The sequence below is a fragment of the Pantherophis guttatus genome, chromosome 6 (genome assembly GCF_059756535.1).
Source record: "Pantherophis guttatus breed Tessera chromosome 6, ASM5975653v1, whole genome shotgun sequence".
Taxonomy (NCBI): domain Eukaryota; kingdom Metazoa; phylum Chordata; class Lepidosauria; order Squamata; family Colubridae; genus Pantherophis; species Pantherophis guttatus.
Genome location: NC_142068.1, coordinates 62,444,144 through 62,463,222, shown reverse-complemented (window position 1 = coordinate 62,463,222; position 19,079 = coordinate 62,444,144). Strand labels below are relative to the sequence as shown.

General features: G+C 35.4%; 1 protein-coding gene and 1 long non-coding RNA gene across 8 annotated transcripts in view; one reads left to right on the top strand and one right to left on the bottom strand.

The window, feature by feature from the left end:
* Positions 1-1,495: 1,495 nt before the first annotated feature.
* Positions 1,496-19,079, bottom strand: part of MKI67 (marker of proliferation Ki-67) — a 37,003-nt gene continuing 19,419 nt past the window's right edge. For all 6 annotated transcript variants that reach the window (XM_087871635.1, XM_087871637.1, XM_060682934.2 and 3 more), the window contains 5 exons: positions 12,776-12,871; positions 10,389-11,818; positions 7,448-7,517; positions 4,158-7,073; positions 1,496-3,153 (listed from right to left, as the gene is read on the bottom strand). In XM_087871635.1, the coding sequence (XP_087727761.1) occupies positions 3,044-3,153; positions 4,158-7,073; positions 7,448-7,517; positions 10,389-11,818; positions 12,776-12,871 (4,622 nt within the window). In that variant the 3' untranslated portion in view covers positions 1,496-3,043. The remainder of the gene's footprint in view (positions 3,154-4,157; positions 7,074-7,447; positions 7,518-10,388; positions 11,819-12,775; positions 12,872-19,079) is intronic.
* On the top strand, positions 8,729-18,758 carry LOC117676732 (uncharacterized). 2 transcript variants are annotated; one of them, XR_015728341.1, is made up of 3 exons: positions 8,729-8,851; positions 12,515-12,627; positions 18,597-18,758. It is a non-coding gene; the product is annotated as an uncharacterized LOC117676732 (long non-coding RNA). The 2 variants fall into 2 exon arrangements; XR_004594482.1 differs by lacking the exon at positions 18,597-18,758 and having other exon boundaries at positions 12,515-12,793.

The window sequence follows — 19,079 nt, the reverse complement described above, 5'->3', positions numbered from 1 at the left end:
GATTGACTCCAGGCCTAGTGCTGATGTTGTGCCTTGATTTTTTTTTTAAAAAAGTAAATAAATATGAAGAACAGATAAGGGCACCTGATATACCAGTTGGTCAAAAATGTCACAAGAGTGGCACAATCACATAACCAAGACAATAAAGGCATACTGGTTCATTCATTCAGCCATCTTGACTTTTCGTGACTCCCTATAAAACTGGGTTTCTGGTTCATCTGCACCCTCTCCAGAGACAATTTTATCTGCTAGTGACGAAATAGTTTTATCTGATAGAAAGACAACTAGTTAGATATTATAAGATTGGTTTCTTCTTTCCAAATAAAATCTGGGAAGAACAGTCAGTTTTTTGACTCCTCAGACAAGCCCAGCTCTTATCTCTTTTGAATTGCCACTTCGATCACCAGCTGTTTTCCTGTTGCAATTTTAAAATAGTCTTTTCAAGTGATCTTCTCCATGTGGGCCAGAGCACTTTACTTTCTTTGCAGGCTAATTCCAGTTCACTGGCTGCTTCCAGAAGGCAGGATCACTATCTCTATTGAGACATATATTAATCTGAAACACTTTGCTTCCTATCCAGCAAGCTTCATCAGTCAAAATAGGAAAAATATTTGGGGAGAAACCCCTGCAATTGGTGAGGCAAGAATTGTATCATTCCAACAACTCCCACCTATTTTTTTCTATTTTGACCAATAAAGCTTCTTGGATGGGAAGCAAAACGTTTCAGATTAATAATTTGGTCCAGTTGTCCTGATTTAACTTTTTAAAAATAGATTGAGATAAACTGTCTTGTTTATCAGCAGAAATTTTGAGCCTCATTTTGGTCATGTCAAGGACTACCTGTATGTGTATGACTATTAAGTGGAAATAGTTAAATCAACAAGAATTCTTAGCCTGGGGCTTCCTTTTATCAATAATGTACAAGAACACATGGAAATAGGAATGGGGTACAAAAATGAATGGGAATAACAAGAGATTAATAAACTGCAGATGTCCAGTAATGCTACTGATTCTCGGAAGTTTTAAACAGTTTTGATATTTATATGCATAGGTAATGCAGCCAAATATCTTTTCTTAAGTTATGTTTAATGAAATGACACTTAAGGGGGAAAAAGAATTACAGAAAGTCTTGAAGAACACTGAGATTTCATATAAAGCCTTGAAGAATTCCTATCTTAAAATTACTCAGATAGACTGTAGTTCTGGCCTACTAAATCCTTGACAATATCAGGCTGATCTATGAGGATCTGAAATCACAAAAATGACTTTTGAAAGATTATTTGACCTAGCACAAAGGCATATAAAACAATTAGTTATTCTGCACAAGCATGTAAAGAAAACGGAAGCTGTCAGTTTAGATCAAGTGTACCAAATGGCACAGTATTGTTAAGAAAGCATGCATGGGACGGTTTATTTTTTCCAATTCTCTCTTTTAGAAGTCAGCATTAAGTTACACAAGTCATCTTCATTAGAATAAATATCCTACACTTAATAATGCAGTGTTTAATTTAATAATTTTATTAGTCCATACTCAGAAACAGCTTGTATTTCAAAGAAAATTAAATAAACCAAAAAATTATATAGTTCCTGATTATAAATTGTGTAGAAGCCTCACATGGAACTACGGTTACTGGTTTAATCTACAAGTAATTATTTCATCAGAAATTAATGGCAATATAGTACTTTTAAAAGACACACAGGTAATAGCCTCCTGAATTTATGGATGAACATCTTAGCAAGTAAAGTTGCTGATGGGTAAAAATGTTAGATTGCGAGTTTACAATTGCCAAGTGCTTCCTAAAGATGTTTGGTAGGTGAGAAGTCAATTCAATGTGATATGTAGAATTTAAATGTCAGATTAAAAAGAGGTAGATAAAATGAAAAATGAAAATAAGAACAAATCCACCAATCACATATACAAAATTTGAATATTAAAATTTTCAAATATCACTTTCTCACTAGCCATTTTATATTAATTGGAAAAAAAGATATTTAAAAAGTGTAATTAAAGAGGTAAGGAATGGAATGAACTAGAGATTCTGGATATGCAAAAATAAGGTTAGGAATGTACAAGTGGTTTCTGGAATATTCTAAGCAGAATTCAGGCACCATCAGGCAGTACCAATACTCATGATGTAACAGTATGTTCAGAGCCTGTAATATTTTCAAATTAGTGAGTATTTCTTAAGAGAACTATCTTTTACCACTTCAGGAGCCCTTAGTAAAACTAAAAACGTTGGGAAGAGTCCCAAGCGAAGGCAATCCAACTGCTGAAATTTCTATAATCTTTTCTTTCAAAAAAGCTTGTGCACAATAAAAAGGTAGGGTAGATGGATAAGCACACTATACTTGAATTTAAAGGCTATGGGGCAGTAAGGTCCTGGGAAGCCCCTGGATTCCCAAGGATCTGGGTTGGCAAAAACTTGGGACTATCTAACTTAATTGCATTTTGCTTTGACAGTATGATAACATGTCCAGCAGTTTATTCAAACTTCCAAACCATGTTTTTTCTAGTTGGGTACATACCCTTCAATAGGATTATGGATCATGCTTCCAACTGCTAATCAAACATCTTCCAGGCTTGCCTTGTACAAAGCAGCAAGACTCTAGGGATAATGTTAAACAAAGAAAACACTGGCCTTGTACAAATTCAGATTTCTATGTTCTGAATAGCTAGTTTTTCACCCTGGTAATCATCAGTTACTGCAGTGTGGAAGCAAATACTTAGCATCAATTGGATCATCATATAAAACAATACTGCTTAAGTATGTTTTTAATTTTGAAACACATAAGTACAGTAACATTAGCATTTTAAAAATTCTAGACAATGCAAATAAAAACAGTTAAAATTTAAATTCCTAATCCTTTAATATTTTAAACAAAAATCTTAAAAATAATTTGAAAAGCTATTTACAAAATATTTGCATCAGATATTATCAATGTCAACGGTTAAGCTGAAGCGAATGTTGAAGCATTTCAATTTCAAAGTTTTAAGGTCGTAATTTTTCAGATTAAAAAATTAACTCAGAGCAAATATTGTAATCTATTTTCTTATTCTTTTGCTTGCTCTCGTCCTGCCTTCGGTTTCTTTAGGCAACTCAGTCATCAGAGTGGTATTTTCTTCTTTCATTTTCCTTTTACCTCTTGTTTGCACTGTATATATGGAAAAACAAAACAAATATGATACCAATATTTACAAGAATTCTTTCTAGAGTAGGTAAATTATTTGGAATACACATACACAAATGGAATTTTGGAATAATTCAAAAGGATTAAAATCAATTAAAATTCAAGAAAATCTTCTGCATATTTTTAAGAAATTACGAAGGATGAATGCACACTATTATTTCTCTAAAGCCCCTATAAATATAAGTTCCAAAATGTACAGAATAGAATAAAGCGCTGAGCAATTAATTTTATATTATTTCATTCAAACTGTGATAGCATTAATTAATCTAATGCCTTTTAGATATATTTTTTGATATATGATAGATAGATATATCAATTAATGATATATAGCACAAAGAATTTTGAAAAGTGTAATCATAACACATCTACAAGTTTTCAGGCTAACAAAGCACATTATTTTAGAGTGTTAACAGAACAGTACATTTCTGGGCAGGACAATTTAGTCTATTCCTATGAGCAAAAAAATAAATTAAAAAATCCTTCAACAGTCAATACTCAATTGAAAAAGATACACAGCACACATGTAACTAAAGACCCATTATTAAAAGAGCTCCTTCAGATTCTTCTGAAAATTCCTGCACCTATGGGGAAATTGGCGTTCTAAATTGCATGCCCATAATCAAGAAAGAAAAACTCTTTTAAGAAAGTGGAATATATATTGATCTGGACTGACTTGAGTTCTCAATGTTACTCTGTGTATATTCTTCTGATGAATTGATACCGAGGACCCAGAGTGAATTTTAAAATGCAAAACCTGTGTATTGATTTGTGCTGGTTTGTGGACCTTTTAGGCTGCACCCTTCTTAAACTGTTGTGCTCTATTGATATTAAGATTCCAGAATAACTGAAAATCCTATTCAAACAGAATTTGGGAGATCAGAAGGAAACCTGTGCTTTACTGGATTATCTATTCAATTCTAAAGAGTAAGAATAAAGCTTACTAGTTTAAGACATAAAAGATAACATACCTGTTTTAGGTACTGTTGATTTATTTTCTGGAATTATATTTTTCACGATGTTAGAAGTGGTAACTGTTTTTGAATTAATTTTTCTTTTTGCACGTTCTGATGAATTCTTTTCCACCAGCATATTTGAGTGCTTAAGATTTTTATTTTGGTCATAATTAGACAAATCATTTTGATTGATGTTTTGCGTCATGGTTTTTAATTCAAGAAATTTCGGTGCCTTGCCCATTAAGGAAACTTTTTTATTTGAAACATTATTTAGAATTTGTCCATTAGGAAAATTATCACTGCCTGCAGATAATGTACATTTTTTTTTGAGGGAAGGAGAAACAGCAGCCTCAAGTTTATTAATTTTTCTTCTACCTCTTCTTTGATTGATCACAGTTGCCGTAGCTGTTTTCTGCAAATCTTTGTTTTGGGTTTCATGAACAAGCTCTTCTTTTGGAATAACATACTTTCGAGAGCGTGTCGTTATATTGTATGTACCTGAAAGTTTTGCTAATTCCTTTTTTCCAACAGAATCTTCGCTGTTTCCACTTTGATTTTCATTAGCAGAAGGTAATGGTGACAAAGTGATGCTTACTTTCAGGGAGGGAGAAGCTAGTGATGCAATATTAGTTTCTTCTCTTTGCTTCTTTGATTGATGCTTTTTTCCAAAATTGTTTTCTAAAGGACCAACATTATCTGTTACTAATGGACTCTTTTTATTGTTAATTCTTAGTTCATCATTATTCTCTGTTGACGTTCCACAAAGTGTTAATAGTTTTCTTTTATTTCTGGATGTATTTTGTTTTGATACAACTTTTGAATCTTTCTTGCCATTTTGTTGAATGTCATTATCAATAAATTCAGATTTTTTACTGGAAAAAACTGAGTTTGCTGAAATTTCACGAACACCTTTCCTTTTTCTACAGTTGTATGTGAAATTCTCATTTGCATTATTTGCTGTCCTCAAATCTTCATTTGGCTGTTCATCTGAATGTTCCCCTCTGTTTGATGACAACAAATGACAAGAAACAGGAGAAAGGATTTTCTGAAATACAACAGTGTTTCTTGTTTTTCTGCCTACTTTTGACTGATCCTCCTTTGCAAGACAAGCATTTTTGCCATCTATATTTTCATCTATTATAGGGGTTATGTGTGTATTGTCAGAATCTGTAGATACATCTCCAGAAATAGTTTTTTTATGTCTGCCTCGCCTGGGTGGATTCTCTTTCACTGTCTTTTGGCTCTTCAGTGAACAGAATTCTTGAGTATTTCTCTTCCCCCTTGTCCTTTTGGACTGATTATCCTCTTGTCTGATGGCCATATTTGGACCTTGGACATCAGCTCCTTTATTACCGGATGGCTCATTGACTTGCTTGCTTCTTCCTCTCCTGGGTGGATTTTCTTTTACTACCCTTTTTGGCGGCATGTGCCCTTCATGATTTTGTACATTTTCTAATGGCAACATTTCAGATTCTTCAAAATTTTCATTTTGAACTTGTGGCAAAGAACATCCGCCTTGGGATGAAGGGCATACGTTCGCTGTTGAATCTCCAGAAGTATTATTTTCTAAAGGAATATATTTGAGGAGCACTTGATCTTTCTTCCTTCCTCTGCCCCTTCTGGGCTGATTTTCTTTTAGACTGACAATCACATCATGATCTTTCCCATCAGAGGCCTGATTGCTTTCACTTTCTACACAAGGGCTGGAAACTGATTTTTTGCCTCTACCTCTGCTAGGCAGATTCTTTTTTGATAGTTTTTCCATTCTGGGCATACTGGCCTCTGCAGGAGTTTGCATGCTTTCCAAGGGAACCTTTGGAATCCCATTACAAATGTGTTCAGTTTGACTTTCTTCTTCTTTATGAATATTACTCTCATATCCAAGTGCACATTTTTTTTCAGAAGCCTTAAAATAATCTTTAAGTAAAAATTGAACTTTTTTTTTCTTCCCCACTAAATTTTCTTCCATTGCTGTTAGATTATTTGCTGAAGCTTCGGTTTTACGTATTTTAGATACTGTACATTTTTGCCTTCCTTTCTTATCTGCATTCAAAGTTGTGATTAATGTTTCTGGGCTTGATTGTATTGCAGCAAACTTTCTTCTTTTATTACTTTCTTCCCCTGATATTATGTCATTTGCTTTACCTTTGGCAAATGTTGTCTTTACGTCACTCGCACACTTTTTTACATTTCTAGACCGTAGCATTGTTTTGACAGTTATATCACTTTCATGTTCTTGAATTGGTCCATTTTCTTCCAAATCCATACTTCTAACAGTTTTTCCTTTTCTTTTAGTTGCCACTTTTCTCCTGTTTACAGACTGTTTTTCCACTGTTTCTTCCTTTAAAGATTTTTCTAATACCTGAGTATGGTTTATGTTGTCAGATCCTATATTCCCATTTGTTTCAACATGCTGCTTCTTTGGTCTTCCTCTCTGAGATAATTTGGTTGTTTCAATTGTTGCAAAATTGCTTTCAGATTTGTGCAATGGATTTAGTTCTTTGTGGCTGTCAAAACTTTCACTGACTTGCTCACAATTAGCTGATGTTGATCTATTCTTTGTAGGCCTCTGAATCATCTTTGTATATACTGCGGAACTACAGTTATTTATTTTCCTTCTAGTTCTAGCCAAAGCAAGTGGTTCAGGTTTTTCTGTTTTTAATGCATCAGAATTTTCAGCTGCTTCCTTTACAAAATCAATTTTGGCTTCATTTTTGGAAATCATTCCATCTGGCTCATAGTTTTCAGAGAGAGAGGTTCTTCTGGTTGTTTTTTTGAACTCTGTTTTCAATTCATTAAATGAATTACATGCAACATGGCCTATATGGTTTGGAACACTACTGTTATTTTCTGTTACTGGAAAATGAGATTCTTTTTCAATTTTAATTTCCAGGTTTGCTTCACAACTTCCAGGCACATTTTCCATGGACTCTGAAATAAAACATGTTCAAATATATGTTTAAGTTCACAATCATTAAGAAAAATGAAGTTTTAAACTGATGTTCTGGGTAACTTTTTTACTTTGGAGAAACATTTATGTAAGTAATTCAGTAATGATATAAAAACTTTTTAGAATACTGTTCTAATATTTATATGCTATAATTTGTACTAATTTTAAATTTACAGAGCAGTTCTCATTAATATTCACTGCAATGAAACAATTTGTATCAAAATTAAAATGTCAAAATTTTAACATTTTTTTTCTGCAGAAATAAATCAAAACCACATCTTCATTCACCTATATTATAGTACACTTTCAAAAGAATATACAAAGCATTTTTTAATGAAATAAACTTTATACTTACCCAGTTTATTTCTGGAACTGATATAAGATCCATTTTCTTCCACAAAATTCAGAGATTCTGGCATTTTAGCCTATAAATATTACAAATTATTAAAATAGCTGACATCAAAATATTTCTCACATAAAAACATTCCAGTACCCTTCCTTGAATGATACAGCTGTGTATTTTGTAAGGCTGGACTTACAGCTGAACATTCCAAATTTCTTTGAGTGCATGCAGACTATACTTGTGCTATAACTGCCAGCAAATCAAAGTAACTGTACTTACAACATGCATGCATACATACGCAAAGCACAGCATTTTAAGAAGCTATGCTTCTCAAGGAAATGTTTTACATAATCCTGTTTTATATTAACAGAGATTGGGTGCTACAGAAATTTATATTATGTATAGTAAAAATATAATCTACAGTATAGCCTTTATTGTCATTGTACATCATGTATACAACGAAATTGGTTTTAGCCTCACTGGTGTAATCCATGACAAAAAATACAAACAACATAAATAGTATAAAGAATAATCCCTATGCAAGTAATTAGGGGAACAAAAGAAAAACTAGTCATATGTTTCCGCGTGTGCGTGGAGTGATTGTGGTTGTGTTTAAGAGTCTGACAGCTAGGATAGAAACTATTTTTAAATCTATTTGTTCGGCTGGCTATGCTTTAATGTATTCTGCCCAATGGTAGAAGTGCGAAGAGACACTGACCAGGGTGTGAATCATCTCCGAGTATCTTTCTTAGTCTGCTAAAGTAGCGAGACCTGGCGATGTCATCTAGTGGTGTTAGAGGGCAACCAATGGTTTCTTGTACTGAATTGATCACTCTCTGTAGTGCCGTCCTGTTCGCAACAGTTAAACCAGCGTACCATACTGTAATGGAGGATGAGGACATTTTCTATCGTTGACCGTGTTGGCCCTTGCCAATCACCAGGGACGTGTTGTTTTTCCAGGTGAGATCTTGACTAATAAACGCTACCAAGATTTTAAAAGAGGAAACCCTCTCCACACAGCCCCCCTCGATATACAGTGGGGCAGGTTCCTCTCTGTGCTTCCAGAAATCTAGCACATCTTTCTTTTACTAGTATTTAGATGTAAGCTGTTTTTTGAGCACCATGCACCTTTTTTGAGCACCTTCTGGACTTCTTCCCTGTATGCTGATTCGTCCCCTCCAGTTATGAGACCCAGCACCATTGTGTTGTCTGCAAACTTTATTATGATGTTGGATAGATCAGAGGGTATGCAGTCATGTGTACACAGCGAGTACAGGTAGGGGCTGAGCACACAGCCCTGAGGGGAGCCGGTGCTGAGCTTCAGGGTGGAAGACGTAAAGAACCAACCCTCACTGTTTGTGGACAATCCGCCAGGAAGTCTTTGATCCAGTCACAAGTGAAGGGAGGGAAATTCAGGTCAGTCAGATTTTCAATAAGAATGCCTGGTAAGATGGTATTAAAGGCCGAGCTATAGTCTATAAAAAGCATTCTGACATAATTCCCAGATTTCTCAAGGTGGCTCAGTGCAATATGTAGAGCAGTGGCAATGGCACCCCTGTCGACCTGTTGCTTCTATAAGCAAACTGGTGTTGATCGAAATTTGGTGGAAGACAGGACCTGAGGTGTTGTAGGACCAATCTCTCAAAGCACTTCATCACTATAGACAGTGCAATGGGTCTATGGTCATTCAGGCTGTTTATGGCTGGTTTCTTTGGACCTGGGATACCGTATTTTTCGGAGTATAAGACACAGCTTAGTTTTTGGGAGGAAAATAAGAAAAAAGAAATCTGCCTACCAGGTATTCATCTGGCTAGCGTCCTTAGTCTGGTCAGCTTCAGCACATTAGTTTGGTTTTTTATCCCCTGCTTGGGGATAAAAAAACAGCTTCTAAAGCACAGCTGAGAGGAAGTAGCAATGAGAAAAACAGGCAAAGCACAGGGGAGATCGCTTCAATCGGCTAACACCTAGTTAGGGCGGAAAAAAAGCTTCTAAAAAACAGCTGAGAGTCGGAGCAAAACATGGAGATCGCTTCACTTGCTAGCGCCTCGTTAAAGCACAATGGAGAGTCGAGGCAGGCAAAACTGGAAAGATCACTTGCTAGTGCCTCGTTAGCATCTCGTTAGGACTGAAAAAAAGCTTTGAAGAAGCTACATTCGGAATATAAGACCCACCCAAATTTTCAGCCTCTTTTAGAGGGGGAAAGATTGAGTCTTATACTCTGAAAAATACGGTAATTGTGGCTGCTTTCAAGCATGATGGGACTCTAGCCTGTTGCAGGAAGATGTTAAAAATCCTTGTCAGGACCCGTTAATTGGTCAGCACAGGTTTTTACCACTTTCCACAGCACCCCGTTTGGACCCGCAGCTTTGTTGGGATTTACAGCCTTCAGCACAGCTCTCACTTGATGTTCATCCAGGGTGAGTGGCTGGAGGTTAGAGGGCCTTTGGGCTAGAGCCACAGAGACAGGTCTTTTGACGTTAAAGTGGGTTAAGAAGCTATTTAGCTCCTCCACCAGCAGGGCATCAGCATTGGGTGTTTTTTTCGTATTGCCCTTATAGTTGGTATGATAATAACACGATGGACTATATGTTCAAATATGAAGTATTACTGCTGGCAGTGACAGCAAGATGCAGAGGAACATTTTTTAAAAATCTGTGTTTTGCAATATTAACAGCTATAATTAAGAATCCAAAATATTGTAATTTTAGTCTAAAATTAGTAGCTACTTACTACAAGATCACACTGTTTAGCCCTAAATCCAAAGACCAAAGTAACTATCGAATTGCTATTTGAGTTTTCTGGGATCAAAATAATTAATCCCAATATTTCCAAATGTTATTATGGAATAAAAATGGATTACGTGAATTTTTTTAGTTACTAAATTATGGGCTACCTAAATAAAAATGAGTACAAATATTTGATATAATAAATACAAATGAATAAATGATAATACCTTATCATTTTCAGTGTCCAACATCTCTTTGACACCTGTATTATCTATATCAGGAATTATAGAACTCTCTCTAGGTTCAATCATAAATTTCTGCAATCCCAAGTAGTCATCAATTGGCAAAGATTTTGATGCTTTCAATGTCTGACTGCTGCCAACCATATTATTTATGGGTTCAAATCTTTCCTTTGGTGACGTCATTTGAATATTTCCGCTATCTTCTATTGGCTTCACAGTTTCCTTAACTTCCTCAGTAATGCCATTAATATCTATATCTTCCATAATTTGTGTTTTATTTTTGGTAACACTTCCAATCATGTCTTTTAATAGTTCTTCAGTAGATAACCTAGTATCATCAGCAAGAGGCTCCATAGTCTGTCTGGGTGTTTTCAATGTCTTGATTCCTGAAAACACTGCCACAGGTTCTGATTTTTGCTCAGGTGTCTCTAAGAGCCTCTTGATCCCTGAAAGGTCCTCAACAGGTTCATATTTTTCCTTAGGTATCTTAAAGAGCCTCTTGACGCCTGAAAAGTCCTCAACAGATTCAAATTTTTTCTTAGGTGATTTAAAGAGCCTCTTAATCCCTGAAAGCCCCTCAACTGGCTCTGACTTTTGCTTTGGTGTCCTCAAAAGCCTCTTGACTCCTGAAAGCGCCTCAATTGGCTCTGACTTTTGCTTAGGTGTCTTCAAGGGCCTCTTGACTGCTGAAAGTGCCTCGACTGGCTCTGACTTTTGCTTTGGTGTCCTCAAAAGTCCCTTGACTCCTGAAAGCGCCTCAATTGGCTCTGACTTTTGCTTTGGTGTCCTCAAAAGCCTCTTGACTCCTGAAAGCGCTTCAATTGGCTCTGACTTTTGCTTAGGTGTCTTCAAGGGCCTCTCGACTTCTGAAAGTGCCTCGACTAGCTCTGACTTTTGCTTTGGTGTCCTCAAAAGCCTCTTGACCCCTGAAAGCATCTCATCAGATTCAGATTTTTCCTTAGGTGTCCTCAACAGTCTGTTGACTCCTGAAAGCGACTCAATTGGCTCTGACTTTTGCTTAGGTGTCTTCATGAACCTCTTGACTGCTGAAAGCGCTTCGACTGGCTCTGACTTTTGCTTTGGTGTCCTCAAAAGCCTCTTGACCCCTGAAAGCACCTCAACAGATTCAGATTTTTCCTTAGGTGTTCTCAAGAGCCTCTTGACTGCTGAAAGCGCTTCAACTGGCTCTGACTTTTGCTTTGGTGTCTTCAAAAGCTTCTTGATTTCCAAAAGCTGTTTGACTGGCTCTGATTCTTGTTGCAGGTTTTCTTCTTCCATTCCCATTATATTTCTTTCATTTCGTGATACCATTAAATTATCATGAATGGGTATTTGTGATACTTCTTCCAATATTACATCTTGATTGTAAGATCTTTTTGGGCTTGAAATATTAACATCCAAAACAGACTTTTTTTCTAATAAAAATAGAAAAATGATACAGTAATGAAACTTCACTGATGGAAATGCACTTAAATGTGAAGAAATATTATTTATAATAATTATGTATTAGACTTTGTTTTAGAATGAAACAAAAAACATAAAAAGCAAATTACACCAAGAATATTAAAAATGAATTAAGTCAAATTAAAGTAACTGTTACTCATAATGGAAATTGTGGAACTTCTCATAATGGAAATTACATATTGTAATTGGGATTGTACGATAAGCAAACTAGTATCTGAAACATGGCAACTTCTAAGTAGCAGAAGGACCAAAATCTACAACCATCTAGGAAACCTTCTACCAATCAGAAGGAGAGTATGTTTATTCCACTAATATAAATTGAGAAATCAAATACAGAAACAGTTTTATGTATTTCTCCAACCCGAGACCTAAATTTGAAGCCATTAAAATTGTTGCACTTTGAATGAATCTAATTATCTCAGCTGGCTAATTAATTTTCCCCTAAAACATCTTACAGGGTAACACAAGAAATGACATATCCTGTTTTCATTATCACATCATCATAAAACTTTATTTGGATAAGACTATATATTTTATTCAGTATTTACAACTTGATGTAGCTCAGTGACTTAATAAAACACCATTATTCTCTGCCTTTGATCATCTGGCTTGTATCTCTAAGTGGATTCTCTTCTTACTTAAAGCAGCACAGTCGTTAAAGCAACACCTGAAATTATGATGGGTACTGCAAGGAAAGAGTGACCTGAAATTTCTACAATAAGGGAAGAGCTCCACATAGCCTTAGCAGTTTCAAAGAGAGGTATTGATGCAGAAGAGGTTTCCTTCCATTCTAAAAACCAAACCTCATTGATTTGTAGTACTTATCTTTGGGATGAATGATAAAAGTAATCTATGCTAAATGGCTGTATGAAAGTCATTATTTAAAATGTATACACAATAAAACATACCAAATTCTTCTGATGCATTTATTTCTGATATCTGAGTTTCTGGTACAAAACTTTTCTGTTTTCCATTTGGTGGACTGCAGAACATTTCAGCCAACCCTGCAAATAGCATTTAAATCTATTAATGTTCAGTTAGCATGTAATTAAATGCAAGAGCAGATATAACTATAAAGAATATATTTTCTTCACTTGATTGCTCCCTAGATTTGTAATGCAATCAGATTCCAGCATTATTTTTAAATATTAATATTCATAGCATATTTAAAGGGAAAGGACTTAACACCATTTACCAGGATAAAAATTCCTCCTTCAAGCTCTTTCAGGAGATTGTGGATACTTTCTATCAAACACCATCTTAAGAGCAAATTCTATTACAAATTATGATGCAAGTAATTAATTTGCCTTGTAAAATAAAGTTAAACTTGTGATTCCTTCTATAGTGATATAACAGTAAGTAGATTTCTGTCAAAATGACTTACGCCTATCAAGTACAATTTGTAACAAATGGTGTGTGCCTATACATGAATGTGTATCTCTCATAAATGTTTAACAGAACAAGGAAGAAAAAAATCTTCCTCTGTTTGAAGTCTAAGATTTATTATGACTGCTGGGGTGGAAGTGCCAGGTTAGCAAGCGCTGCCTCAAACATTTTTCCAGTAAAAACGCAGCCTTGTTTAAAGTGCCATCTTGGCCCATGAGCAATTTATATAGTTTTCCATGGATAAAAAATTGCAATACAGGTAGTCCTCAACTTACAATTGTTAAGTTAGCTGAAGCAGTGAAGGGTTGGACAGCAAGAACAGTTATAGCTAATTGGTTAAAGAGAGCTAGCCACTGCATGAGGCAATCTGAGCTGTGATTGGTTGCTGAGTAAAGGGGGAGTTTCTTTGTTTCCCACCTTTTTCTTCTGTGTGCTTTCCATTGATTTACCTCCTGATCTTCCTACTATGTTGATTTATATGATGCTCCTGTTCTTATTTAACACTACAAATTGGTGTCAGCGTCTCTGACTCCGTTTGGACACTGGCTGCACAATTCCCTGACAACAATTGAGTCCAATATTTCTGTTGCTAAGTGAGACAATTGTTAAGTGAACTTGCCCCATTTTAATAATGCCCCGTTTTACGACGTTTCTTGCCATAGTTGTTAATCACTATTAGTAACATGGTTGTTATAAGAATTTTGTCTGTACCAGAAAACAATTCCTTAATACCTATTTCTTAATTTATACCTAAGAAATAGGTATTTAAGGAATTGTTTCTTGGTACAGACGAAATTCTTTTAAAAAGTGGACTATATTCTCCAGCCACAGCAGAAAATGTCATTCTAAGCCCAGCATTTTCTGGCCAGAGTGCTTTAAAAATCTTATAAAAGCAATCCAAGTAAGTTGGGCATTTCTTTCTAAGTAGATTTAGAAACAAGGCACTATTTGCTGCAAGCCTCTTGTGTCAAATGAAGCATCTGATAAAACCAGTGGTGGGTTGCCCCCGGTTCGCACCGGTTCTATAGAACCGGTAGTAAAACTGGGGGGAGGCTCTGCCCACCGACCCTGATGTCATCAAAATGCTTCTGTGCATGTGCAGAAGCTTCTGCACTTGCGCACAGCCCCGTTGCAAACCGGTAGTAAAGGTAAGTACAACCCACCCCTGGATAAAACTCCTGAATTAAGACTGAATTGTCTCACAAAGGGAAAGGCTTAGGAGCTTGTTGCTACTCTTCACATATACTAAGCAAAGCACTGATGGAAAAGTTGGTTGAACTGCTCACAGGTATATGTAATAGGTCTGTATAAGTTAACTGCAATCTTAAATACATATATCAACACAGGAAGATATCAGAAAAGGAATATCTTAACGCATAGGTGCATATAGATGAAGTCAATGCAAAGAGACAGTCATTTTAATGAGTTGGGTTTCAAACCTGATCCAAACTTATTTTATTAATACATTTATATAGTCATCCATCTTATAACTCGAGACAACTCCCAATTAAGTCTTTTGAGTCCTAGCAATGATCGATATAGATCTTTTATAAAAGACTTTTGAAAGACTTGATTACAAGAGTCTTAATTTCCGAAAAATAGTAAACCTTAATAAACTTAATCTCTTCTCTCTGCTTCAGTAGAAAAAAAGCTATTTTACATATCTAGATCATTGATGTCCTGACACAAGATGTCAGGATAAAAGTGGCATAGAAGTGGGCTTGAAAGGCTTGGCATTCTACTTCCAGGCACCGATTTGTATCTAGGTATAGCTGGACTACTTTGCTAAGGTCCAGATGGCCCACTAATTATATGAAAACAACCCAATGCATCTGGGAACTAGGAATCGGTGGCTGGGTATTAAGCTACTAGAAAACTCTTGACTATTCCTAGGTCCAAAAAGGATTGGATGTTAATTGGAGTAAGAACCTTAAAGACCTGTTTGTTTAAAAAACTGAAATTGCTGTGTGAAAACAGTATCCAGGAATCTGTGGCAGTCAATTCTTAATTGCTATTCTATTTCAATTTCTTTTGTCTAACTGGCACGAGAAGTGAACAATCAACAGTACCAGCAAACTCAAATCTAATGCTAAAGGAATATTCTCTGCAACTCATAAATAATCATCAGTGTAAAATACTCCTTATTTTGCAAGACTCAATTAGATTTGGAGAAAAGAATAAAAATCAACCGAGGAAAAATTGTATTTTCATCTTTGGTATTTGTCAGGGGCAGCCCCTGCGAAATGCTCTGCAAAACATCAAGCACAATGATACTCTCTTCAGCTATGCTTCCCCACAGGGAGAGGAAGTCACTTTTCAAGCTCTTGAGAAAACAAAGTACTTGCATCAGCAGAACAACTTAACAAGAATTGCTTCTCTGATCCAAAAGTATGAGACCACATGTAAGTCTGTCACAGGAGAAAAACAGATGTATTCTATTGTATTCTGTTCTCTATAAAACATTCTAATACTAGGAAAGAGAAGATCAGCTGCAAGGTGAGGGATTCAATTGCAGTGTTGATGAGTGCATTGATGATAGATCAACACGGGGAAAATCTACCTTGTTACTAGGAGTCAAAAATAACTTAGTGGCACATAATCAATATTCTATGTGCTGCTTCATGTCTAGGTCCATGGGTCCCTTGGCTCACTAAAACGAATGATAACCTAATTGTCCCCAACAATGAGGCATGGTAGGTTTCCCTAAACTGACTGCAGACAATAGGGAGGGAGGGTGTAAACTACTTTCTGTTGAAACTGCTGTTGAAAGGAGTATGTCCCAAAAATGGTGACCCAATCACTGGAATAGTTCCCAGTAAATCCAAGGAAAGTGAGATTTCTGGGTCTCAGAGATTAAACTGCCCAAATGTATTAGACAGAAACACAATAAATTAAAAAAGGGAAGAGACACCATTTCTCTCATAGCATGTGATCAGGGGAAGCAAGGCCACTGGTTTCTTTGTATATGCCCCATTATTGTCTAATATTTTACCTCCAATAATTCAATGGCTCCTCCCTAATAGCATATTGGAAAGCAGTTCAAATGTAATTAAATGACTTTTAATTAAAATCTAATTGTGTAGGGAGGGGACAGTTTACATGGATGCTGGATTTAGGCCAGCTTTTATTGTTTTAATTATACTAAATTTAAAATATAATTTTACAAACCAACTAAACTATGTAGATCAATAAAGACAGACTGGTCATCATACAAAAACTATGTCAATCTCACACTGAAAATAATCCATTATTTAGTATGATGTGCAAATGTTTTAGTTCAATCTGGCAATTTTGAGTTCTGATTATGAAACAAAGCTTGGCTTTGTGTACAGGTATCATTTTGAGTGTTTCCTCTGATCTCAGCAATATTAATCAAGCTACTGTTTTACAGGAGGCATTTAAACATATTTCATCCTCAGTAGCAGGAAACTAAGCTCTTGGTTAGTTCTAGGAAAGAAGGAGTTAAACATACAACCCAACAAAAAGTTTGCTCAGAGCTGATCTAGATAATCCTTAAAAGGGGAGGGGGGGTGGGAAAGTTTGCAATAGAACTTGAGAGCACAAATAGCTGGATGAATGGGTTGCATGTGTGTTATACTGCAACTAAGTAATATAAAAATGAGTATGCATGTTTATTTTGCACCAGTTTAAATTATATAAAGACTACTTGTACAATGACTTTTGTTTTGAAATTTTGAAGAACAAGAATATCTGCAAATCTTTCACCAGAAATCTTGATTCTTCCTTCCAAAATGGTCCAAATGTAGGCTGCTAAGGGAGGGAGGGATTTAAGGGTAAGAGTAGTATTGCTTTCAATTCTAAATTTCTAGTTTCCATTACTACTGTTAATACTGCAATATGCACCAAAGCCCCACTACCAACATCATTGCTGATCATGGCCATTCTGCTGAGAATCTCTTATTATATCAGTAAGTATGCTATTATGCTACACCGTACTTTGCTAATGGATTACATTCTTACACAATCATAGCACCATCTGTTGGCAAAGCAAGGAGTTGATATATTGGTAACCTTTAAGAAAATCAATCCACTGCAAATCTAATTTCTCACACATCACAATTTCTTAATCAATAAAATCAACCTTGATTTTATTTCCTCTCTGTAGATAAACACACAGACAATAAGAATGTTCAACTATTTTTTAAAAAACTTAGCAATTGGTTAAATCTGCATACATAGATGCATGGCACCAATGGAATATCTCTTGTTCATGGAAGAAACATTTCTAATTTAACATTAAAGAGTTCTGCAGGAAAACCCCAAATTTACACCTTGAGAGGTTTTTACAACAGATAAGTAGTCCTCTTGGCGAGTCTGGTTTTTCTTTTTCCTAGATTTGAATGCAATGTTTTAAATGCATGTGTTACATAGTTTTATCAAACTTATTCAATTATTTGTACATGTTTATATAATTCAGATTATATATCTATATTCTATTAAATATCCTTTCATTGGTCACTCTCCCTTTATTGATATTTGGCAGGTTTTTCTAAACAATCATCTCTTTGCCAATTTTCTGTATGCTCTTGTTCTCTGCAGACTGTTCAAATGCAACCATATTATTTTAGTTTACAAAGATTCCTGCTCGCCTCAGAAAAAAAAAAAAGGTGTTAATACGTCTGAATTTCTTCTGAACATTATGACAAAACGTAAGAGCACATGCACCGCTATTTTAAAAAAACACTGCAATGTGATATTTCCATTTATATTACCTCAACAGACTTAGAAGCATCTTCATAAAGCAAAGTTATCACATAAATCTATTTATATTATTTGCCCGAAGAACCACAACATTCAGAGCTCACATCATCTATCCGTGAGATGCTTTGAGGGCAAATGTTTCAAGATAACATTTTATATATATTTAAGGGATGTCTCGAGTGTGCAGAATGAAAATAATGCTTTTCTATAACTCTTTAAAGCATCTGCATCATATGGCAGATCAGAAAAGGAACCGCACATTCCCAGGAAAATATACAGCTGCTTTGAAGTGTTGGATATGCAATTATTTTTTCCTGTCGGTTCTAAGGCACTTTTTCTAAATCAGCAAAAAAGCAATTCATAGCGCTACTATATCCATCTATCAACAATTGCTGGGATCAACAGCAAGCAGATATTGCCCCGATGTCCTTTGGAAAGTAGGATAATAGATTATCAGTATGGAATTTATAAAACAATATCTGTACATATTATCTTTCACGCATAGTTCAGTACAAAAAGACCCTCTACCGCACTCTGCTTTTTATCTACGTTATATAATTATCAACCTCTAACTTAGAAGGGGATGGAACATCTCCCTTATTGTTTCTGGCTATCTGGCAGATGTTATTGATGCCATCAATCAAGGAACATCACCTTGTGGGACCCAAGAAATGAACTTTTTCTGTCATAATGCCATTCCTTTAGAACACCATTCCCTCAGAAATTAGATTGGACCTGAACCTGCCAACCTTTCACAAGGCTCTGAAAACATTTCTGTTTCCAGGTATGGGGATTGTCAGTTTGAGCCTATAAGATGGCTATGTTAATTGTTGTTTGATTGCTTTTTAACTTCATTGCTAGTTGTGTATTTTATTTTGCTGTTCTGTTTTTAACTGCTATAAGCTATCCAGAATCACTATGTTGAGATAATGGGAACATACAATAAACTGCAATAAATAAATGACATGCTAGGGTGTAGTAGGACAATTTTTTTGAATCTTTAAAAAGCAATTGCTATTATCATCTGGTTAATTATTATATAATGCTTATATAAATATTATATAATGCTGCACAACTCATAGTGTCAGAGTTATACAAAATAGT